The 23,514-nt window shown below is 42.4% G+C and overlaps 2 protein-coding genes across 3 annotated transcripts; one reads left to right on the top strand and one right to left on the bottom strand.

Moving 5' to 3' along the window:
- Window positions 1–14,300: 14,300 nt before the first annotated feature.
- On the top strand, window positions 14,301–15,350 carry LOC131684951 (6-pyruvoyl tetrahydrobiopterin synthase). The gene is made up of 4 exons (XM_058968244.1): window positions 14,301–14,464; window positions 14,536–14,615; window positions 14,675–14,820; window positions 14,883–15,350. Exons 1-4 carry the CDS (start codon window positions 14,400–14,402, stop codon window positions 15,111–15,113), a joined length of 522 nt encoding a protein of 173 aa, XP_058824227.1. The 5' UTR covers window positions 14,301–14,399; the 3' UTR covers window positions 15,114–15,350.
- A 1,237-nt stretch (window positions 15,351–16,587) lies between these two features.
- Window positions 16,588–19,186, bottom strand: LOC131679091 (alkaline ceramidase). Of its 2 annotated transcripts, XM_058959647.1 has the most exons (6): window positions 19,091–19,186; window positions 18,898–19,022; window positions 18,583–18,733; window positions 17,602–17,858; window positions 17,406–17,543; window positions 16,588–17,347 (listed from the first exon to the last, which is right to left on the bottom strand). In XM_058959647.1, the coding sequence occupies exons 3-6, from the start codon at window positions 18,676–18,678 to the stop codon at window positions 17,032–17,034; spliced, it is 807 nt and encodes a 268-aa protein (XP_058815630.1). In that variant the 5' UTR covers window positions 18,679–18,733; window positions 18,898–19,022; window positions 19,091–19,186; the 3' UTR covers window positions 16,588–17,031. The 2 variants fall into 2 exon arrangements, with proteins under 2 accessions (XP_058815630.1, XP_058815629.1); XM_058959646.1 differs by having other exon boundaries at window positions 18,898–19,148.
- Window positions 19,187–23,514: the final 4,328 nt, after the last annotated feature.

The following is a 23,514-nucleotide window of genomic DNA, read 5'->3' as shown; positions in this document are numbered from 1 at the left end:
ATAAACTGACCAATTGGACGGAAGCAATAAAATACCTACAACAATTTGAGTCAGAAAAGTGATATTAACGGAAAAATGCTTCGATCGTTTCTAAGTGTTTGGCAGCTGAAGTTGCCGATTTGTTTTCCAACGTCAATTATTTGCGCTGTGCTGTACGGAACAGATTTTTGCGCGATTTGTTGGGAAATAATTAAAACAATTGTGTAGTAGATTCCGTAGATTTTACCGTAAATTTTGATAGAAATGATTTTGTAAAAGCATTAATTAGCCGTGCTTTGAATGGTGGTTTTTGCAAATCTTTCTAGAACATTAGTGAATGTGGAATGATGAAAATATTTTCATTTGTCGCACAAAGGGATGGACTACCATCTGCACTAAGAAGTTTATAAAAGAGATCGCATTCCGATATACAATGCTCATTCGATGTGAGCTGCGAAAGGGGAATGTTCGTGTATGTACGCAGCAGATGCGAATTCGGGCAAGGTTCGAATCGTTAGCAAGGATTCTCGTCTGGTATCACCAAACATAGTTATCTACAAACCGTTCTTTTTAGGATGAAAACATAATGGAGAAAGAATTGAATTAGAAAGTTCCATTTAATAACTTGCATTGAGTGTGCGCCTGTCAAGTCTGCTGTACTTTAGCAGTGACACATAAACCAATGTTTATCGAATTAATCTACAAACCCGTAGGTTTTTGCAAATCTTTCTAGAACATTAGTGAATGTGGAAACCCTGCTAGTAAGCGAATGCCACGCCAAAAAAAATGATGAAAATATTTTCATTTGTCGCACAAAGGGATGGACTACCATCTGCACTAAGAAGTTTATAAAAGAGATCGCATTCCGATATACAGTGCTCATTCGATGTGAGCTGCGAAAGGGGAATGTTCGTGTATGTACGCATCTGGTGTATGTAATCGTCTGGTATCACCAAAAATAGTTATCTGCAAACCGTTCTTATTAGGATGAAAATATAATGGAGAAAGAATTTATTTAGAAAGCTCCTTTTAATAACTTGGATTGAGTTTGCGCCTGTCAAGTCTGCTGTACTTTATCAATGACACATATAAACCAATGTTTATCGAATTAATCTACAATGCAAATCTTACTAGAACATTAGTGAATGTGGCAACCCTGCTACTAAGCGAATGCCACGCCAAAACGAATGATGAAAATATTTTCATTTGTCGCACAAAGGGATGGACTACCATCTGCACTAAGAAGTTTATAAAAGAGATCGCATTCCGATATACAATGCTCATTCGATGTGAGCTGCGAAAGGGGAATGTTCGTGTATGTACGCATCTGGTGTATGTAATCGTCTGGTATCACCAAAAATAGTTATCTGCAAACCGTTCTTATTAGGATGAAAATATAATGGAGAAAGAATTTATTTAGAAAGCTCCTTTTAATAACTTGGATTGAGTTTGCGCCTGTCAAGTCTGCTGTACTTTATCAATGACACATATAAACCAATGTTTATCGAATTAATCTACAATGCAAATCTTACTAGAACATTAGTGAATGTGGCAACCCTGCTACTAAGCGAATGCCACGCCAAAACGAATGATGAAAATATTTTCATTTGTCGCACAAAGGGATGGACTACCATCTGCACTAAGAAGTTTATAAAAGAGATCGCATTCCGATATACAATGCTCATTCGATGTGAGCTGCGAAAGGGGAATGTTCGTGTATGTACGCATCTGGTGTATGTAATCGTCTGGTATCACCAAAAATAGTTATCTGCAAACCGTTCTTATTAGGATGAAAATATAATGGAGAAAGAATTTATTTAGAAAGCTCCTTTTAATAACTTGGATTGAGTTTGCGCCTGTCAAGTCTGCTGTACTTTATCAATGACACATATAAACCAATGTTTATCGAATTAATCTACAATGCAAATCTTACTAGAACATTAGTGAATTATTATTATTATTATTGTTTATTTTGGGTTTTAACCGTTAGGTCATTCGCCCATAAAAAGAAAAAGAGGATTACAGAGTTTACAAGTATTTTTACAAATTTTTACGTAGTATTTGTTGGTGAGATTCTTGGTTGTCTGTGTTGCATAATTGTGGGTTTGGTTAGTTTTATAAACTGTCAAAGAGGCCGGCGCCTTTAAGGAAACAGATTATAATTTCCTCTCTGGCCGGGTCGTTGGACAGGGCGTCTCTGATGGATAGCGGAAGGTCAGTTCTGGTCCGAAGATCTCGATATTCTACACAATTAATGAGAATGTGTTCCACCGTTTTCCGGGTCCCACATGTGGAGCAGATGGGAGGGGGGACGTTGGACACGGTGTGCGCGTGGGTGATTCTGGTGTGTCCAGTTCGGAGTCTGGAGAGAGCTTTTTGTTCCTGCATGTTGTCTCGGTCTGTCCATTTTTGGTGGGTGCCTTTGATTTTTTGTAGGTGTCCTTGGGATGACTGCCAGTACCTGGTGAATTCGATTTCTACTTTCTGTTTGAATGCTCTGATGATGTCGCAGGTAGGAACTTCTTGGGAGATCATGGTGCGGGCTTTACGTCCGATGGCTGCCAGGCGGTCTGCCTCGCAGTTGCCCTTAATGTCGCTGTGGCCGGGGACCCACACTAATGTAGTGAGGGTGTCGCAGTTAGCTTCTATTGCTTGCACGTACGGGTGTTTGGAGGTTCCAGTCTCGAGCGCAGTTAGGACCGAAAGGGAGTCCGAAAATACAGCCGTAGGTGTATCGATGGGTTTTTGGGTGATTGCGGTGAAGATTGCAGCTGCTTCAGCTGAGAAGACAGAGCAAGAAGCTGCCAAGCGAAGCGATAGACCAGCTCTGATTCCGCTTACTCCTGCTCCTACTTCCTCGTTTAGCTTGGAACCGTCGGTGAATAGATGTAGGTGATTGTTGTACTTCTGGTTGACAAGTTTGTTGAACTCGATCCGCGCGAGTTTTGTGGGGTCACCTGCTTTGATTTTCCGACTTAAGCTGGTGTCTATGTTGGGACCTCTGTCATACCATGGTCGGTCCCAGACCCGATGTAGCCGAGCGATTTTCGGTAGGGGTTCACTGGTGTAGTTGGCGTGGATGTCTCTCGCAGTGTTGAGGATGGAGCAGTCGTTGCCAGATGTTTTCTCTAAGTAGAGTAGTGCTCTTTTAAGTGCCGCGACGGCAGCCTCCCACCGGAAGGGGAGTATTCCAGCCTCGACGCAGGCAGCTTCTGCTGGGGTGCTGGGAAGCAGGCCTGAAGCGAGTCTTACCGCCCCGTTGTACAATGGTGCAAGGATGGAGATGAGTCCGTCGATGTTCCGGCAGGTTAGTTCCAGTCCGTAGAAAATGCGGCTGTTGATGAGGGCTTGGCTGACGTTGAGGGCCGTTCTGCGGTTGCATCTGGTGTGTCGGTTGCTGATGGCTCGTACTAATCTCTTTCTACTTTCACAATCTTTTTTGAGTTGGCGGAAGTGTGGAAGTAGGGTCATTTTCCTGTCGATCACTATTCCTAGTATTCGCGGTTCCTTCCGGAATGGGATGATGTTGCCGTTTAGTGTCACTGGTCGGCCAGTTGCGATGTGGTGAGAACCGCAACAGTGTGCGATAGCACTTTTTTGGGCGGATAGGCTGAAGCCTACGGAATTCGCCCAACGTCCGACCGCGGTAACTGCTGCTTGGAGTTTTCTTTGGATTATGGCGAGACTTTTTCCAACGACTATGAGGATGATGTCATCTGCGTAGACCAGGATGTATACTCCTTTGGGTAGGGAGTCGAAGACTGTGTTCATTCCGACCAGGAACAGTGTCGCAGCCAATACAGATCCTTGGGGTACGCCGTTACTTTCTTTGTAGAGATCAGAGAGTGTACCGCCTATGCCGACTCTGAAACTTCGGTTTGAAAGGTATTGCCGGAGGATAGCGCCAAGATTCCCCCGGATCCCCCACTGGTGTAGTTGTCGAAGTATGCCTTCCCTCCATACGGTGTTGTATGCTTTAGCCACATCGAGTATGGCAATATCAGCGTGCAACCCGTCGGCCAGTGCGTCGTTGATGATTTCTCCAAATGTCCCTAGGTGTACTCCGGTACCGAGTCCTTTTCGGAACGCAAATTGTCTGCGGTCCAGCAGGTTTCCTTCCTCTAATACACTTGTGAGTCGTCGGTTGACCAGTCTTTCGAATGTCTTGGCTACACAGGAGAGTAGGCTTATTGGCCTGAAGTCACTGGGAGATCTGCTTCCCTGGTTCCTTTTGGGGATCGGTATTATCAGTGCGGTCCGCCAGCTGTCTGGGTAGGGCCCGCCTTCCCAGATCCTGTTGAAGGCTTCTAAGAGCGCTCTTTTTCCAGTTGGGGGTAGATGTTTGATCATGGGGTACCCAATGTCGTCGAGGCCGGTGGATTTTCCATGGGTGCGGCCTAAAGCTGTCGCCAGTTCATTGGTGGAGAAAGGCCGGTTATATGTGTGGCTCGAGTCAGGGATGAAAGTGATTGGCGAGAGTTCGAGGGTTTCTTTTCGTTTTGAGAAGTTGGTGGGACGTGAATCGTTAGATGATAGTGACTCGAAGTATCTTCCAATTTCGTTGGCTATTTCTCCCGGGTTTACTATTGCGGTGCCGTTTAGGGAAAGTGTGAAGCCTCTTTGTCTGCGTTTTCCGTTGAGGGCGTTGATTCTTCGCCACAATTCAGCTGTAGAGGAGTCTGCGTTGATACCGTCCAGGAAGCGAGACCAGCTCGCTGATTTCGCTTCTTCTACTGCTTTTCTTGCGGTGGTTCTTAGATGGCGGAAATTTGCTGCGAGTACTTCCCATTGAGGGTTATTGGGTGTGGTTCTCTTCAGGGCACGAAGAGCTTTCCGCCTTGATCTCAGGATGTTGGCGACTTCAGGGTTCCACCAATGGACACTACGTTTTGGTGGGGTACCTTTTGTTCGTGGGATGCATGGTGTTGCGGCCTCGGACATAATTTCTGCTAGCTCCTCTGGCGAGTATTGTCGATCGCGATCAATTGCATCCAGTATCCTTTCTTCATATACAGACCAGTCCGCTTGTTCGAAGATCCAACGCCTGCGTCGGGATGTGGTTGGGAGTGAGCGACCGTAAGATATTGAAATTGGGAAGTGATCACTGTTCCCTGGATCTGGCAGTACTGCCCAACCGCAGGAACTTGCAATCGAGCTGGAACACATCGTCACGTCAAGGGCAGATGAAGCTCGACCCCTGAGGAAAGTAATGCTTCCGTCGTTCAAGGTGATGGCGTTGGTTTCCTCCACCACTTTGGCGATGGCGTTGCCCCTATGGCAGCACTTCGAGGAGCCCCACATGGTATGGTGTGCGTTGAGATCTCCCATTATTAAGAATGGGGTTGGCAGTTGTCTGACTAGATTCCGGAGTTTATTCCCGACGTCGTTGACTTCTTGTGGGATGTAGATGGAGACGATTGTGCATTTCGCCGGGAAGAGGATTCTATGCGCTACTGCGATTAGTTCGGTGTTGAGCTGGATGGTTTCGGACGGGATGTCGGCTCTGATTCCGAGTGCGATAGTTTGGTAAATGTTGGATCCTCTTGCGGTATCCCATGTATATCGGTGGCTAAACCAAGAGGCGAGGTTGTTGTTGTCCCTTAGGTGAGTTTCCTGTAAGGCCAGGCAGATGGGTTCCGTTCGTGCGACGATAATTTGTACTTCTCCAAGGTTGGCTCGGAGGCTGTTTAGATTCCACTGGACTGCGAGTGTACAGTTTTCCGGGTGTTTTTGTAGCGCCGTTCTACTGTGACGGTGGGCGACTGGGTTTTGAGGAGCATCTCGTGAGGGAGGAGTGTTGTGGTGGTTGGCGGAGGCACTCAGAGTCTCTTCGCTGGAACTGTTGTTGCTGTGTGATCGGTGGCTGGGCGGGCTCGATGGTATGCAGTCTGGAAGAGGTTCAGGGCCGTACGATTGTTCGGGCGAGAAGCAACGAGAGATGGTACTTACCCGGGGGGTAGCCGGGCCCCCTGCACCAGCAGCCGCCGAAGGCTCGTCGGTGAGGGCCGGTACGTCCGCGGACAGGGCTGGTGCAGGGGAAGAGGCTTTCTTCCTTGACAGGAAGCTATCGGTTTCGTGCGCTTTGTTGGTGTTGAGGGGGTAGTTTTTGTTGCAGTTGTTGATGGGTGGTCTGGCGTACGTCCCTTCCAATGACCGCGGGAGGTATGGCAAGGGGTCCACAGGCGTTGTGTCGGTGGTTTTTGTGCGTTGCGTTGCGGGTAGGTTTTGGTATCGTTTTCTAAAGCGAGTGGTCAGCGCAACGTCGGAAGTTCGATCATTCCTTGAAAAAGAGTTTGTGGCGCTGAATTGTTCTTGTCGGTTGGAATGGTGATATGAACTTACCCGGGATGTGCCCGGGCCTCCCGCACCAGCAGCCGCCGGGGGAGCATCGCTATAAGGCGGAACGTCCCCGGTCAGGGCCGGCACGGGGAAGTGGGCGTCACGATTGGTGACTACTGGATTCCTGGATGGTTTAAAACGTACCGGATGCCAAGAGCAACCGGGAACCGGACTGAGGTCTCGTCGTACTCGTTGCTGTTGGTGAGTGGGAGTTTCCCGGCTGAGAGTTCTTCCCGGTGGTCCGCCAGGTGCGGAGATATCGGGAGACCTGAACCGGTTCTCATTGCAGTGGAGTTGTTCGCTTGGTTTTCCTGGTACTGGTGTCATTTTTGAGATCAGGCGGGAAGATCGCCTACTCTGGGGCCCGACAAGATGCGGGGCGCTGGAGGCGGTCGTGGTTCCCGTCGTTTGGGATTGCTGTGTTGGTGGATTTTCTGGATTTATGTCTGGTTGTCCTGAGATGGATGTTGAATGCGTAAATGGAATGCTAATGGGGATGTTAAAGGTACTTTCCTGTTGATACTCCAATGGTCCTGTGTCAACAGCCGCCGAGGGTGCGTCGGACGTATCCGGAACTTCCCCGGTCAGGGTCGACACAGGCGGGCTTTGTTTTATGTTGCTGTTGAATTCGTTGTTTTTTATTGGTATCCCCAGTTGCTGTAATCGTTGTAGAGCTAGTCGGACATTACGAAAGACGCTTGCGGCATGGAGTTTTGCGTCGTTTCAGTGTCTGAGATGTTCAACTGTCCGGTTAGTGAAGGGCTGTTGTTGCGGGAATTCGCTCGGGTTGTCCGTTGTTGTTTCGGTGGTGCTGTATCTGTTTTGTTTCCGATAGGGCTTCGGGATTTATCCCCATCGCCTGCTCGACTACGATTTCTTTGCTGCTTTCGTTCGTCACGAAGTCGGGGGTCTCGCTGTTGTTTTGCGGCTACTACGTTACATTCGGTCGATATCATGGTGGTCGGGTTTAGTTTGTTGACGTTTCCCTGCTCTACTTTCGGTGAAGTGTTAGCTTTGCTAGTTTCCTTCGTTACCTCGGTGAGTTGTTGCTTGGCAATTCTAAGCTGGCGAACGGCCTCCGCCAGGTGGTTTTTTAGGTTTAATATCTCATCGTCCCGGTCATCTTTTGGCGGATTGCTCTTTTCGCCCTTTAGCCGAATGAGCTCCGCCTTCAGTCTAGCGATAGTGGAATCTTTCTCGTTGTCTTTCGATTCCGTGCCTTTCTGGGTTTGTTCGGCGTAACTTGGTCCTTTGCGCTTTTGTGTTATTAGAGCTCTTGCTTCGGGGAAGGAAAGGTTTAGGGAAACTTTTGCTTTAATGATGGCTACCTCTTCCATGTACTTGGGGCACTCTTTTGCTCTTGTTGAGTGCTCTCCGCTGCAGTTTATACACTTCGAGACTTGGGTGCATGGGTTATCTTTGGCTGATGGGTGGTTCATGCTGCAGTTCAAGCAAGTTTCCTTGTTGGGGCACACTCTAGTACCATGTCCAAATTTGCCACAGCGGTAGCACAGCATGGGTGATGGGTAGTAGGGCCGGATGTTGGTGCGTACCAATCCGAGGTAAATGTAGTCGGGGAGGGTTGAGCCACTAAAAGATATCACCACCAGAGGAGTATTGCTTACTACTCCTTCGTGCAGCTTGGTGATTCTACGCACTGCTGTGACTCCTTGACCTTTCAGCTCGTGAAGAAGTTCTTCGTTGCTCATGTCTTTGGTGTCGATATCGTAAACGACACCATGAGTAATGTTGAGAGTGGGGTGAGAAACCACCTCAACTTTTTGCCCGTCGATCAGCTCGTTCAAACTCATCAGAGCGTTATATGCCTTTTTCGATGTCGTCCTTAAGACATAGCGGGTCCCTCTACCTTCTTTTGTGGTCGAAACCACCTTTGTCGGATCGCATCCTAGCACACGTTGAACCGATTTCAAAATAGTGAACGGGTTAGTCGTCAGTCGGGCATCGGAATCACCATCCAATGATTTTGCTCGCAGTAGCAGAGTCTGCTTGTCAATTATGTCGCCAGAGTTTAAGTACCCTGGCAAAGTCCGACTCAAAGATGGGCCGCTGCTCCCCGGGGTGGGGAGAGGGGGAGGTTCCCCCATTAGTTGGGTTGTTTATGGGGTCAAGTGGGCGGAAGTTGGCTCTTTCAAAATTGCACCCTTTACACTGCACTACACTACCGCCGGCACCTATGGAGCCGATTACACTATTTCGGTTTGAATTCGTGCGCGCACGTGCAACTGTTCAAACCAATGCTCGTGGTGGAGGCGGACGGTTGACCACGGTTTGTACTTTTGGTTTGATGGAGACGCGCTATCGCTCAACTCCTTCGGAGTCTGTGCTCCTGGTATCAGTGGGAAAGTCGATTTTAAATTTACCGCTTAAAATTCGAGTAGCCTTCGCACTGATGATACACGGCACTTCGCACTCGCGTAACGGACCGGGCGGAAGCCAGTTGGTATACTAACCGGGAGGCTGAGCCCGAACTTCGGAAGCTATATGGGTGGCGTGGACCGGGCGAAAGTTTGGGTTTTTAAACGCGGAGCTTGTGTTGAGAACAACTATCGGCTCCGAGTGAGTGAACCTAACTGAACATTAGTGAATGTGGCAACCCTGCTACTAAGCGAATGCCACGCCAAAACGAATGATGAAAATATTTTCATTTGTCGCACAAAGGGATGGACTACCATCTGCACTAAGAAGTTTATAAAAGAGATCGCATTCCGATATACAATGCTCATTCGATGTGAGCTGCGAAAGGGGAATGTTCGTGTATGTACGCATCTGGTGTATGTAATCGTCTGGTATCACCAAAAATAGTTATCTGCAAACCGTTCTTATTAGGATGAAAATATAATGGAGAAAGAATTTATTTAGAAAGCTCCTTTTAATAACTTGGATTGAGTTTGCGCCTGTCAAGTCTGCTGTACTTTATCAATGACACATATAAACCAATGTTTATCGAATTAATCTACAATGCAAATCTTACTAGAACATTAGTGAATGTGGCAACCCTGCTACTAAGCGAATGCCACGCCAAAACGAATGATGAAAATATTTTCATTTGTCGCACAAAGGGATGGACTACCATCTGCACTAAGAAGTTTATAAAAGAGATCGCATTCCGACATACAATGCTCATTCGATGTGAGCTGCGAAAGGGGAATGTTCGTGTATGTACGCATCTGGTGTATGTACTCGTCTGGTATCACCAAAAATAGTTATCTGCAAACCGTTCTTATTAGGATGAAAATATAATGGAGAAAGAATTTATTTAGAAAGCTCCTTTTAATAACTTGGATTGAGTTTGCGCCTGTCAAGTCTGCTGTACTTTATCAATGACACATATAAACCAATGTTTATCGAATTAATCTACAATGCAAATCTTACTAGAACATTAGTGAATGTGGCAACCCTGCTACTAAGCGAATGCCACGCCAAAACGAATGATGAAAATATTTTCATTTGTCGCACAAAGGGATGGACTACCATCTGCACTAAGAAGTTTATAAAAGAGATCGCATTCCGACATACAATGCTCATTCGATGTGAGCTGCGAAAGGGGAATGTTCGTGTATGTACGCATCTGGTGTATGTACTCGTCTGGTATCACCAAAAATAGTTATCTGCAAACCGTTCTTATTAGGATGAAAATATAATGGAGAAAGAATTTATTTAGAAAGAATCTACAATGCAAATCTTTCTAGAACATTAGTGAATGTGGCAACCCTGCTACTAAGCGAATGCCACGCCAAAACGAATGATGAAAATATTTTCATTTGTCGCACAAAGGGATGGACTACCATCTGCACTAAGAAGTTTATAAAAGAGATCGCATTCCGATATACAATGCTCATTCGATGTGAGCTGCGAAAGGGGAATGTTCGTGTATGTACGCAGCAGAAGCGAATTCGGGCAAGGTTCGAATCGTTAGCAAGGATTCTCGTCTGGTATCACCAAATATAGTTATCTACAAACCGTTCTTTTTAGGATGAAAACATAATGGAGAAAGAATTGAATTAGAAAGTTCCATTTAATAAGTTTGCGCCTGTCAATTCTTGTATACATTTACCAGTGATTCATATAAGCAAATGTTTATCAAATTAATCTACAAACCCGAAGGTTTTTGCAAGTCCTAGAAAATCAGTGAATGTGGCAATCTCATTCGACATGAAATTTCCAGTAAACATTCATTCAAAAAGTGCATTGGCTCAAATTATCCATGAATGTCATATGATATGCCCAAGTTTAGTCCTACGTCAACACCGCGGTTACGTCCCGGACATTACCCACTCCTAGTTTTTTTACCACATCTGCGAATCGCACGTTCTGCTTCGGCAGTACCAACTCTGATACCATTCGAGTGTTGAACAGCGGAAACTTCTCCTTCGAACCCTTCGTCGACATCATCAGTTCGACCTTCCTCGAATCGTTCTCAAAGCGGTTGATATTGCCCGTCCACGTCACTATCAACGGCTCTAGAGTACCTTCTGCTTTCAGCCGCCTGGCCACCAGATCATCTACCAACGTAGCCGACGACCCTTCGTCGAAGAACGCAGTAGTATCGAACTGTCGTTTGCCCACGTAAAGCGTCACCGGCATCATACGAAAAATAACCGCACTATCTGCCTTTTCGGTAGCATTGCATTCTACCTTCTGCAGCCGCACCGATTCCTCCACTCGATGCAAAAGTGGATGATGGCCTCCACGACAATTTTGCATGAAGCATCGAATCTTCGAGGTGCATCTACTGTTTCCGTGCTTGTTCGAACAAAGACCACACAGGTTTTGTCGCTCAACCTCTCTCAACCTGGCGGCAATGTTCATCCGCTTAAACTCCTCACAGCACCTGATGAGATGATCCGTTCGTTTACAGATCCAGCACGGCTTAGTTACTGTCTCTCTTTGAATTTCATTAGAAACCTGGTCCGCGTCATGAAGATGGACAAACTCCTTCTTTCGGGAATTTCCTTTCCCCATTCGCGAAGGCTCGCGCTCGCTTAGAGCCAATGTCGAGAACTCCGTCACCTCCGACACATCCGAAACGATGTCATTTGTGAAGTTCGTGAACATTCGCAACGGACTGTCCACCTTCCCTCGCTTATACCCGACCCAATCCAGTTTGTAACTCGGTGGCAACTTGTCAACTAACTCCTGCACCAGCATCGGATTGTTTAGGTGGTCGCAGAGTCCTGACGCTTCAAGGTGGTCGCATAACTGCTTCACCGTTATCCCGAAGCTGATGAACGTCTCCAATCGATCAGCTCTCGGTGACGGCGCGTTCCTCACCTTCGACAGCAACGTTCTGAGCAGCTTCTCCGGTTTTCCGAACAGATTCCGAAGATCTCTGATCACATCCGGAACAGAGTCCGGTAGCACTAGCCGACTCCTGACCGCCTCAAGTGCGTCACCCTGTAGACAGTCCTGCAAACGCTTCAAATTCTCGAGGTTTGAGAATCCGCAAGCTGCAGTCGTGTACTCGAAACTGCTGATAAACAACGGCCAAACTTCTGCTTCCCCTTTAAATTTAGGAAGGTTCTGAGAGACCGCTTTGCGAGCAGCTAGCTGATCTCTTGTAATACGACCCACGATACACCCCGACCCGTTTCCATCTCCGCACCTTTGAAAGCTGGTTCGACTGCATCTACTCGGCGGGACCTCCGAAACTTCACCGTCCCTCACATCTTCGTCACTTCGCTCGAATTGGCCGGCTTCGACAATGAACGACTTATCTAACGGCACCTTCTTCGGACACGCGAGTTTGTCTTCCGTCTGCTGATATCCTTGCTTTGGATAGGCTCCGCGATAATCCAGCATCCAGTCATCCACCTTCTGTTCCGGATTGGAGGCAGAAGCACCGCTGACAGCTCCATATTTGCCCTTCAATGCATTGACCTTATTAATGCTGTCGTCGAACTGTTTCCGAATAGCGTCCCGCTTCTTCGAGAATTCACGTTCTGCGGCCAATTGGCAGTCAAGCATTTTCTGCTCATGCTCTAGCTGCCGCTGCCCCATTTCACGCTGCGCTTGTAGCTCCTGCTCACGCATCTCCCACTCTAGCTTCATCCGCCTCTCGTTCCAAACCTGCTGCTTAGCACGACACTGCTTCCGCAACTCGATCTGCTTTGCAAAGGCCATCTCCATTGCTAGCTGTTCCTCTTCCAACTGCTGCTCAGTCAGGTCTAAGACGGAACCAGCTCCACGATCGGACCCTGCATCGCTATTCAGGGCGGACTTCTTCCTGCGATTCTTAGCCGTAGTCTCTGGAACTTTAAGACGCCGGGCGCTTTGCGGAGAGCATCGCGGACAACGCCAACTAACGTTCGCCACCTCTTGGTTAACACCTGCGCACGAGAAATGAGCCCAATACTGAAATTCTTCGCATTGAACCCAATCGATGTCATCGGATTCCGCTAGTTTGGAGTACAGACACTTTTCTTGCTTCGAAGGAGAAGAAGCCATCCTGCACACTATCCGAGAAACAATTTTTGATTTTGTTCGGACGGCAGGCGAAAACAAGATTTTTGAAAATCCGCCTTTTTTTTACTGTGCAGATCAAAAATTGTTTATTCTCCTTACTTTACAGCTTCCTCTTTTCCTTCCTCTATCGCTGTCTATCGCAATTTATTTCGTTTTATCTTGGAATTGATAATCTCAACTGTACCGTTCGTACTTGTCCAGTGTTTGCCTCCGCGTATGTATTCTGGATCTTAGTTTCTTAAGTACAGCTTAATCTGCAATCTATCCGCTATCCGAATAATTTCCTTGCTCACAACTTCTAATTTCTTACTCCAACGTATTTTACTATTCTACTACTATCACTTTCAAAATGGTCTTTTTTATCCTGCTTTCCTTCTTATGTTGTTTGTTTACTTATGTTGTCTCTGACATTTCCCTCGCTCTACATTCGTGATGCACTTCGTCGTCTGTCAGCATGACAACAAATTTGTTGCATCTGTCAATTCGACACGGGTGCAATGGTGCAACTGCCAGTGATGCCAGAACATTTAATATATATTAATTGTTGCTTCAACAACAGAATATTGTTGAACTAATTGTGTTCACATCATTCGATCAATAACACAGTGTCGATCGTTTCAAAAATTTTATTGTTGATTCAACCGATAATGTGATTAAAATCTAGAAACGTCAAAACCAGAATTTATTGTAGAAATAACAATATTATGGATTGAATCAATTAATGAATATTATTAGCCCTAAGACAATAACAATTATTATTGAATTTGAACCAGAATATTGTTATACCTACAATACATTTTTCTGCGTGCAACTATGCATATTTTTGTTTCTCAGTGTCTTTCACCTCTGTAAAAACTACCATGAATATTTCTTAACCGAATGGTACACGGAGAAAAAAGATTTGTAGGTTCAATAAAATTATGCATTAAATTCAATAAATTAAATTATTGGTCGGGAGACAATAAAATTATTTATTGAATTCAATAAAATTTATTTATTGTTTTAATAAAACAAAATTATCGTTCCGTTTTTCAATAATTATTTTATTGAAATTAAAAGAAAATTATTGATGCTAAAAATGTATTTATTGAAAGCAAAAATTTGTTGTTGTTCTAATAAAAAAATATTTTCAAACCAATAAGTTTGTTTGTTAAAGTGATAAACAATAAATGATTGGATTCAATAACACATATTTTTGGTTTAAATATGCTATTTTTTTCTGCGTGTAGTTTCAAGCAATTTCTTATATATTTTAGTAATTATTCATGGTAAATTTCATTATTTATTGAAAATGTTCTATCACAGCATTATGGTTACCGCTACCATGTACTTATTTTCAGTATTTGTATAGGATTCAAAATCAGGTCGGTTTCCCTAAAATGCTCACCACTCTGTTTAGTTCTATGCTTGTCGCTTGGACAGCGCTGTTGTTACAAAAGTGCTGTGAATTTATAAATTGCCGCTACCTCGGTAAGTATATCGACTTGGAGCTCTTTATAAGTAAAAACAAGCGAAAGTGAAGAAACATCAGAACTGCTAAACATTATTTTAAATCAATTTAAACTATTTTTTGTGCATTAGTTCGTTACTAAAACACAATGACTGTCCCGATGGTGTATCTAACCCGAAAGGAAAGCTTTAGTGCTTGCCATCGCTTGCATAGGTTTGTAGTTGACGGAGTAAACATAAACCACTAGTTACGCCTAACACAGATTGTTATCCTGCATGTTTCAGCCCATTTCTGAGCGAGGAACTGAATCGACAGGTCTACGGAAAATGCAATAATCCCAACGGGCATGGCCACAATTATACGGGTATGTATGGTGTATTATTGTTTAAGGGAACAGTGGGCACAACTCATTTTTTATTGTAGTCGAGGTCACTGTAAGAGGACCGGTAGAGGCAAAAACGGGGATGGTCATGAACATTACGGATTTGAAGCAATATATGGACCAAACAATTATGAAAAAGCTTGATCATCTCAATCTTGACAAAGATGTTCCGTATTTCAAGAATCTGGTAAGCATTTCCGAGGTAGATAATTCAAAATGATGCGATTGTTTTGACCATGACATTTGTAGCCGAGTACCACCGAGAATGTAGCCATATTTATCTGGGATAGCCTGAAGCTAGTCATGCCAAAATCGGAACTTTTGTACGAAGTTAAGATCTATGAAACGGACAAAAATTCAGTTATCTATCGGGGCCAAAAGTTTGACGAAGCTCGCCGTTACCACCATCACCAGAACGAGCTCAATACAACCAGTGACAACGTGTGCTCCTCGAATCTATCATCTGACTCAGACAGCTAGGCAATCGTGATAATCAAAGGCTGTCGAACATATCGGCATTTTCCACAGGGAAAGGGCAAAGTTTGATGCAAAGGATTGACGGAACTCGTGCATTTTCTTATATAGGTAGGAGTTCTCACTGACAGGTATTATTTTTCAGGCTTATTTTGTTACGATGCTTTAATGAAGCGAATAATAAAATTAGCAACATTTGACCTCTTTAAAATTTATAATATAACAGCAAAGTACATCGCTTATTATTTGGAGAAATTTGATCCCATCGTACATTGTTTTTTGACAACCATTTCGGAATAATTTTCATTTTATGCCCAACATATCATAAACAGCTAATATATTTAACTGGTTGCTATATATCGTAGCTGTGTGCTTAAATCTGTTTTCGACCGAACGAACTTCTACAACGTCCTCAAGACCTTCGCTGTTTCACGAAACTGTAGCTTGCAAAGATTTTGCGGTAATCTGCTCTCCTTTTTAGACCTGCTGAGCAGAGTTAAAAATAATCAAAGCTCTTTTTTGACGGATGAAAATGACCCTGTTGCGACTCGCGGTGAATAGGAAAAATATTCATTCAACTATCCATCTTATTCATTCAGTTGAATATCGTACAATATACTCATTACACTAATTATCTAGGAAAATGTTTTCAAATGCCGATAAAGCATATGAAACCACAATCATCATCGCTTACATTGTGCCAGGGCCTACTTTGATGCGTTTGATTCGTTGCTGCACGGTCGCTTCGTGTAATAATCGAAGCCGAATGAAAATCTGCATGGATGAATGGGCGGTTTGTTCGTTTGACGTTTTCAGCTGCGTCACTGAATATTGAAAATGAATGCGGCTGAATATGATCGATTTTCATTCAATGAATTTGAATATTTTTAACTCTGCTGCTGAGTCAGTTTCGGAAATTTTGATGGTCGAACCTGCTTTAACCCATTATAACCCAGGGGTTTCAAAAAGTGAGCCAAATGCAGTGATATCTTCAATTCCACCAAAAAATGTATCAAGGATTATGGGAAAAATAAAATCACCGCTTAAAATGGTTTTGAGAATGAAAATATCTCGTGCAAAAAAATTCGTACGCTTAAATAAAAACAACAAATTTTAAGTTGTTTGACATATTTCTTCGGATTTTCTGATAGACAACACTTCTTTTACACCTGTAGGAACGTTTTGTCACATAATGGAATTATTAGCACGAATTCCAACAATAAAATTCAATTAAATGTATTGCTTACTTTTCAGCCGCCATTTGCCCCAACTATACATGGTTCAAAAATGTAAACAAAATTATAAAAAATGGCAGTTGTCTTGTTTCACAATGAAACATGAGGTGCAATGATCCCATTAGTGCAATAAAAAAGCAGTTAGATGCCAAAATTCTGTAGTAAATACGCGTAAACCGATGGATAGTTCTGCGTATGAAATTTCATACGCTAGGATATAATGGGTTAATACACAATGAAACAAATTTAATTTTGGAAGGTATATTTATTGGTAATTTTGAAATTCAACACTACTTAAAGCTTTTTCCTAATACTACAATAACATTCGCATAAAGCCGAAGTCCTTAAATATAGTTCGAACATTACCAACAAGAAATAAATAAAAGTAAAATTCACAATATCTATCACTAGTGTGATGCTGCAAAACGCTGTTTGAAACAGCGGGTAAGCTATGAATTAATAACATAGAGATCACCTAGTTGAATCGAAAACCTACAATTATAAACTTTAAAATCTAAGTAATCATTTAGCTCTGATATGTATCTACAAATTTGGCTGAATCGAGTTCTAGCATGTATAGCTTATTTTTGGCTTTGGGGCATAATATACAATATCCGTTGCTTTTGTACCTTTTGACAATTCAAGCATCGTTCTACCTTGCTCATAATGCGTATTTATGACGCATATTCCTAAATTGTGTCATCCAGTTTCTTGCAGCAGTTGACCGAAACGTATGGCACTCCAAGTTCAAAATCATTATGTGGCCAGTACCTGAGCTGTGGCCTACTTTCCGGCCGTTCGTCACTGACGAAAAAGTACGCAAACAATACACACGCTGGATATGCTGAAATGAAGATCAGAATATGCCAGAATCCATGCAAGTAAGGGAAGCTTAATCGAGACCACGCATCACAGAACATTCGGTCGTTGATCCAGCAAACTATTGCAATCAGCAGAACTGTGGTATTTCGGACGCCCAATCGGTAGACGCGTTTGTCCTTAACTCTACAAAAGAATTTAATGATAATATTTTACACGCAGATGCTAAATCGAACAGACTTACATTTGCAACTCCTTGTAGATAAGATACGTGGCAGGAATGGCCAGTAACATTAGTGCAAATGCGTTGATAGCTGGATAACATACAGATAAAGCAGTTGCCGTCAGAGAGAACACACTCATCGAGACACAAAAGCGTTTCCTAAAACGAAACCCGTCTTAGAACATGTCTACACGAATACAACTACAGCATCCATTACCTGGAATGTTTGAAAATGCGCGGGAAGTGTCGCCGTGGACAGAACAAACTCAATGTAGCCATAAAAACCCACAGAATCGTCAACTCGTCCAGCAGTTGACCCAGCAGGCTCAGGGTGGCGTGGAAGTAAGCGGAGCTTAACCCGACGATTATCAGCAGGATCCATATCATGTGAATTGCCGGTTGGATGAATTTACCATAGTCTTTGAAGAGGTAAATTAAAAAGGGAGGGCCCACGAGAAACAGAACGTTGCTTATCTGCGAAATATTCAGCAAAAAAAGAAAAGGGATTGAAATTTGGACTTACTTAAATGATGTGAACGTTTTGGATTGTCCTCATCAGTAACTAACATCATCTTGGTGTCAGTTAGGTGATAAATCTAAACTAGCACAAAAGTAAACACGATTTAGACAATATATCCAAAAAAAGTCATATATCTTGCATGAACCTGGCTAATTCCGAGTGATGTTTCGGCAGGCAAGCACAGAAACTCTGATTTGGTGATGAGAATTTGGAATCCGAGTCGGAAAAAATGAAATTGACGTCTTTTTGAACGAGAGTGCACAATACCAATCATAAGGTTGGTTTCTAGCGTTCTTCGCATCAGTAACTAGTACTAAGTCACAGTTGCACCTATCACTAATTCTATATACACACAAATTCGATGTAAACGACACCCAATTGAAACTGATAAACGAGTGTCAAACTACTAGAGCAAACAAGCTTTCGCTAATTTTATCGCTTTGCTAAGAGCTAATAAGCATTTGTGTGGCAATTATACATTGCACATCTGTTACATCTTGTTTTTCTAAAAACTGCTCTATATACATGCGTTCAGTTGCCTTATCATAGAAGTGATACTAACACATAAATCTACCGCCATCAGTACATGCAATTATATAAGCAAACGAATGAATCTTCACTTGCAGCAAAATTCCGAACAGATGAAACGATTTAATTCTACAACAAAGCCTCACTAACCGTGTTGACAAATTCTGCAATATTCGGTGAAATAAGATAGTTCCCTTCGCACCAGTCCACCGGAGAACTGCCACGCTCCAGATGATCCCAGGTCATGGTCGTGCCCTTTCCCGCAGCTCACCAGGGCGGCCCTTTTTCTTAGGTGCGAAATCTACAACAAAAGAAACAGTGCATTCATTCTCACGGTCATCTCATTGCAATTCAATGCAGTAAAGGTCAATCATCGAATTAGCTTATTTCACTCATTTCTTACTTAGTATTCAGTCAACATTTTATTTTGTTTATGCGTATACTTAGATAGGTTCTTTAGGTTACCTGAGTGAAATTATTCGGAGATCTCCTTTTTCCCCAACCGCATCCAGATTCAAACGTCGATTTTCTACCAGCTTAACTATTTCTTACAACGTGTTTGAACGTTTGAACGTGTTAAACTATTGATACTGCAAAATAAGAATTCACAAGGTTGACAACAGTACTGCAAAAACGCACTCGTATGATTATAGATTACGGAGACGATTACTGCAGCGAAACACCGTTCTAATACTCGAATCGATTAAAGTGTTGTTGATGCAAAGCCAAACAAAGAGAGCTGCCCTTTATCTATTTTCTTTTTATAAATTCTCACGTGAGAGGAGAGAGATAAAGCGGAGCACTCCACGAATAAAAAATGAAAGCAGCTGATGCGGACCCACGGTGTAACTCAAGAGTACTTAATCAAAAGGTCCTAAGTGACATTGAGCTCGAACTGAGAAAAACGAGGCTGAAGTTTCATGGACCTAAAACAAATTCCTATTAGAGAACAAAGATGTGTTTTGATGAAACAATTATGCCAATATAGTCTATGGACTATGCTCTTTAGGTAAATAATACTAAAAACATGAAATGTTTAGTGCTAATGTAGTTTTTAAGCGCTTTAAAATGATGCGTCCTTTTGAAAATTATAGGACATTTCACATAGGTCTTTTTTTCTGGCCTAAGAATCATACGACGCTGCACATAAGGCTTTTTTCAGAAAAGGTACCTCTTACGACGAATATTGAATATCTTCAAAGTTTTGGACAAAATGAGCACCGGAATACGAATGCTCTTCATTACTATGGTAAATAGTTGCACTGGATTTAACAGAAGTCTTGCAGAAAAAACTAGGAGTGGGTAATGTCCGGGACGTAACCGCGGTGTTGACGTAGGACTAAACTTGGGCATATCATATGACATTCATGGATAATTTGAGCCAATGCACTTTTTGAATGAATGTTTACTGGAAATTTCATGTCGAATGAGATTGCCACATTCACTGATTTTCTAGGACTTGCAAAAACCTTCGGGTTTGTAGATTAATTTGATAAACATTTGCTTATATGAATCACTGGTAAATGTATACAAGAATTGACAGGCGCAAACTTATTAAATGGAACTTTCTAATTCAATTCTTTCTCCATTATGTTTTCATCCTAAAAAGAACGGTTTGTAGATAACTATGTTTGGTGATACCAGACGAGAATCCTTGCTAACGATTCGAACCTTGCCCGAATTCGCTTCTGCTGCGTACATACACGAACATTCCCCTTTCGCAGCTCACATCGAATGAGCATTGTATATCGGAATGCGATCTCTTTTATAAACTTCTTAGTGCAGATGGTAGTCCATCCCTTTGTGCGACAAATGAAAATATTTTCATCATTCGTTTTGGCGTGGCATTCGCTTAGTAGCAGGGTTGCCACATTCACTAATGTTCTAGAAAGATTTGCATTGTAGATTCTTTCTAAATAAATTCTTTCTCCATTATATTTTCATCCTAATAAGAACGGTTTGCAGATAACTATTTTTGGTGATACCAGACGAGTACATACACCGGATGCGTACATACACGAACATTCCCCTTTCGCAGCTCACATCGAATGAGCATTGTATGTCGGAATGCGATCTCTTTTATAAACTTCTTAGTGCAGATGGTAGTCCATCCCTTTGTGCGACAAATGAAAATATTTTCATCATTCGTTTTGACGTGGCATTCGCTTAGTAGCAGGGTTGCCACATTCACTAATGTTCTAGTAAGATTTGCATTGTAGATTAATTCGATAAACATTGGTTTATATGTGTCATTGATAAAGTACAGCAGACTTGACAGGCGCAAACTCAATCCAAGTTATTAAAAGGAGCTTTCTAAATAAATTCTTTCTCCATTATATTTTCATCCTAATAAGAACGGTTTGCAGATAACTATTTTTGGTGATACCAGACGATTACATACACCAGATGCGTACATACACGAACATTCCCCTTTCGCAGCTCACATCGAATGAGCATTGTATATCGGAATGCGATCTCTTTTATAAACTTCTTAGTGCAGATGGTAGTCCATCCCTTTGTGCGACAAATGAAAATATTTTCATCATTCGTTTTGGCGTGGCATTCGCTTAGTAGCAGGGTTGCCACATTCACTAATGTTCTAGTAAGATTTGCATTGTAGATTAATTCGATAAACATTGGTTTATATGTGTCATTGATAAAGTACAGCAGACTTGACAGGCGCAAACTCAATCCAAGTTATTAAAAGGAGCTTTCTAAATAAATTCTTTCTCCATTATATTTTCATCCTAATAAGAACGGTTTGCAGATAACTATTTTTGGTGATACCAGACGATTACATACACCAGATGCGTACATACACGAACATTCCCCTTTCGCAGCTCACATCGAATGAGCACTGTATATCGGAATGCGATCTCTTTTATAAACTTCTTAGTGCAGATGGTAGTCCATCCCTTTGTGCGACAAATGAAAATATTTTCATCATTTTTTTTGGCGTGGCATTCGCTTACTAGCAGGGTTTCCACATTCACTAATGTTCTAGAAAGATTTGCAAAAACCTACGGGTTTGTAGATTAATTCGATAAACATTGGTTTATGTGTCACTGCTAAAGTACAGCAGACTTGACAGGCGCACACTCAATGCAAGTTATTAAATGGAACTTTCTAATTCAATTCTTTCTCCATTATGTTTTCATCCTAAAAAGAACGGTTTGTAGATAACTATGTTTGGTGATACCAGACGAGAATCCTTGCTAACGATTCGAACCTTGCCCGAATTCGCATCTGCTGCGTACATACACGAACATTCCCCTTTCGCAGCTCACATCGAATGAGCATTGTATATCGGAATGCGATCTCTTTTATAAACTTCTTAGTGCAGATGGTAGTCCATCCCTTTGTGCGACAAATGAAAATATTTTCATCATTCCACATTCACTAATGTTCTAGAAAGATTTGCAAAAACCACCATTCAAAGCACGGCTAATTAATGCTTTTACAAAATCATTTCTATCAAAATTTACGGTAAAATCTACGGAATCTACTACACAATTGTTTTAATTATTTCCCAACAAATCGCGCAAAAATCTGTTCCGTACAGCACAGCGCAAATAATTGACGTTGGAAAACAAATCGGCAACTTCAGCTGCCAAACACTTAGAAACGATCGAAGCATTTTTCCGTTAATATCACTTTTCTGACTCAAATTGTTGTAGGTATTTTATTGCTTCCGTCCAATTGGTCAGTTTATTGGTTTTATCGCACATTTTTCGGATATTATTATAGAAAATAACTAACCCGATAAGAGGGAAGTTATTTTCCAAAGCACGAAATGGAAATTTCAATTGTAATTCTTCTGAGAACGATTTTGTGGTCCTAATAAGGACCGTTTGTTGTGAATATTATTTCGCCGTTTCCCGCTCGGCATGATGATTATTCGCTTGGCATGGATAGCGCACAGATTGGTATTTTCCAACAAACTAACCAGGTAGGCCTCGCTGGCTTCTTAAAGGGCCATTACGGCTGAGCTCCGGAAGAGTAGGTTTTGAAATTCTGTGCAATCTCACGGACCAGGCACTGGAAGAGCAGCTTGCGAATTAGTAACTCTGTCCACTTCTGAGAGCAATGAATTTCACGCAGGGCGACGACTGTTCTTGGTTGGCAGCGATAAGGCAGTAGCTATGATTTGGTTGGTGGTCAAAATGCAGCTTCTCGTTGAGCAGCACACGTACGTGTGTTCTGCTCTGTGGCTTACACACGTCTGGCTTTGAGAAAAACTGTGACACCCATATTTATAGGTTTTAGCATTAATGTTGATTCGCATTAAAAGTAGTTTTTGAACTTTTTAAACAAGTTTTACATAGCAAACAAGGTATCAATAGCAAGCGTTGAACGTTTTCCTTTCGATTTATGAAACAAAATTAGTAATTCCTTGAGTAGGAGAAAAGTTATTAGAGTTCAAAGTGTACGTAACGCATCCGTTTTGAAAATTTTGAAATGACACCCAGTATAGTAAAGAAAGACGTAAGTCCTACGTCAAAAAATTGCGGAAAACTTTAGTTTATATTAACAAACAATTGGCTGGAAGTGGTTAAAACCAACGAATGGCATGTTACTTTAGAATAATTAAGCTTTCCAATTATCATTTAATTTATTATACTTTCTAAATTCAACTTCGAAAATAAGTCGCATAAACAGAAGAAAATAATTTCTTTTATTTTGATGCTTAGGACGTTTTTACTAGGTACCTATGTGCAGTTTGAAAAACATAGAATAAAATGAATTATGCGTCGTTTTTGCATGGCGCCTATGAACAGCTGCAGAGGTTTTGAAATATTTCACACATAGGTCCTTTCAATTTAAAAGGTCTCAAGTGCAAAATTTCAAAATATGATCATGAAAACTTTGCGACTTTTTATATAATGCTTGTTATTTTGATAAATACTGGGTATAATGAATCCTGGTTTTCGGTATTCGTTAGCTTTGTTGTAATCACATGCTGCGCTGCAAATAACTCAGTTTGTTTACATTTGTCACTAACAGTTATGTGTCCAACAAAAAAAAACCTTTAACAGGCCAACGAGGGTACCCGGGTACCCACAAATTGAAATGCTCATAACT

The sequence above is a fragment of the Topomyia yanbarensis genome, chromosome 2, assembly GCF_030247195.1.
Source record: "Topomyia yanbarensis strain Yona2022 chromosome 2, ASM3024719v1, whole genome shotgun sequence".
Classification (NCBI taxonomy): Eukaryota; Metazoa; Arthropoda; class Insecta; order Diptera; family Culicidae; genus Topomyia; species Topomyia yanbarensis.
The sequence above is the reverse complement of the archived record's forward strand: the minus strand, read 5'-3'. Positions and strand labels throughout refer to the sequence as shown.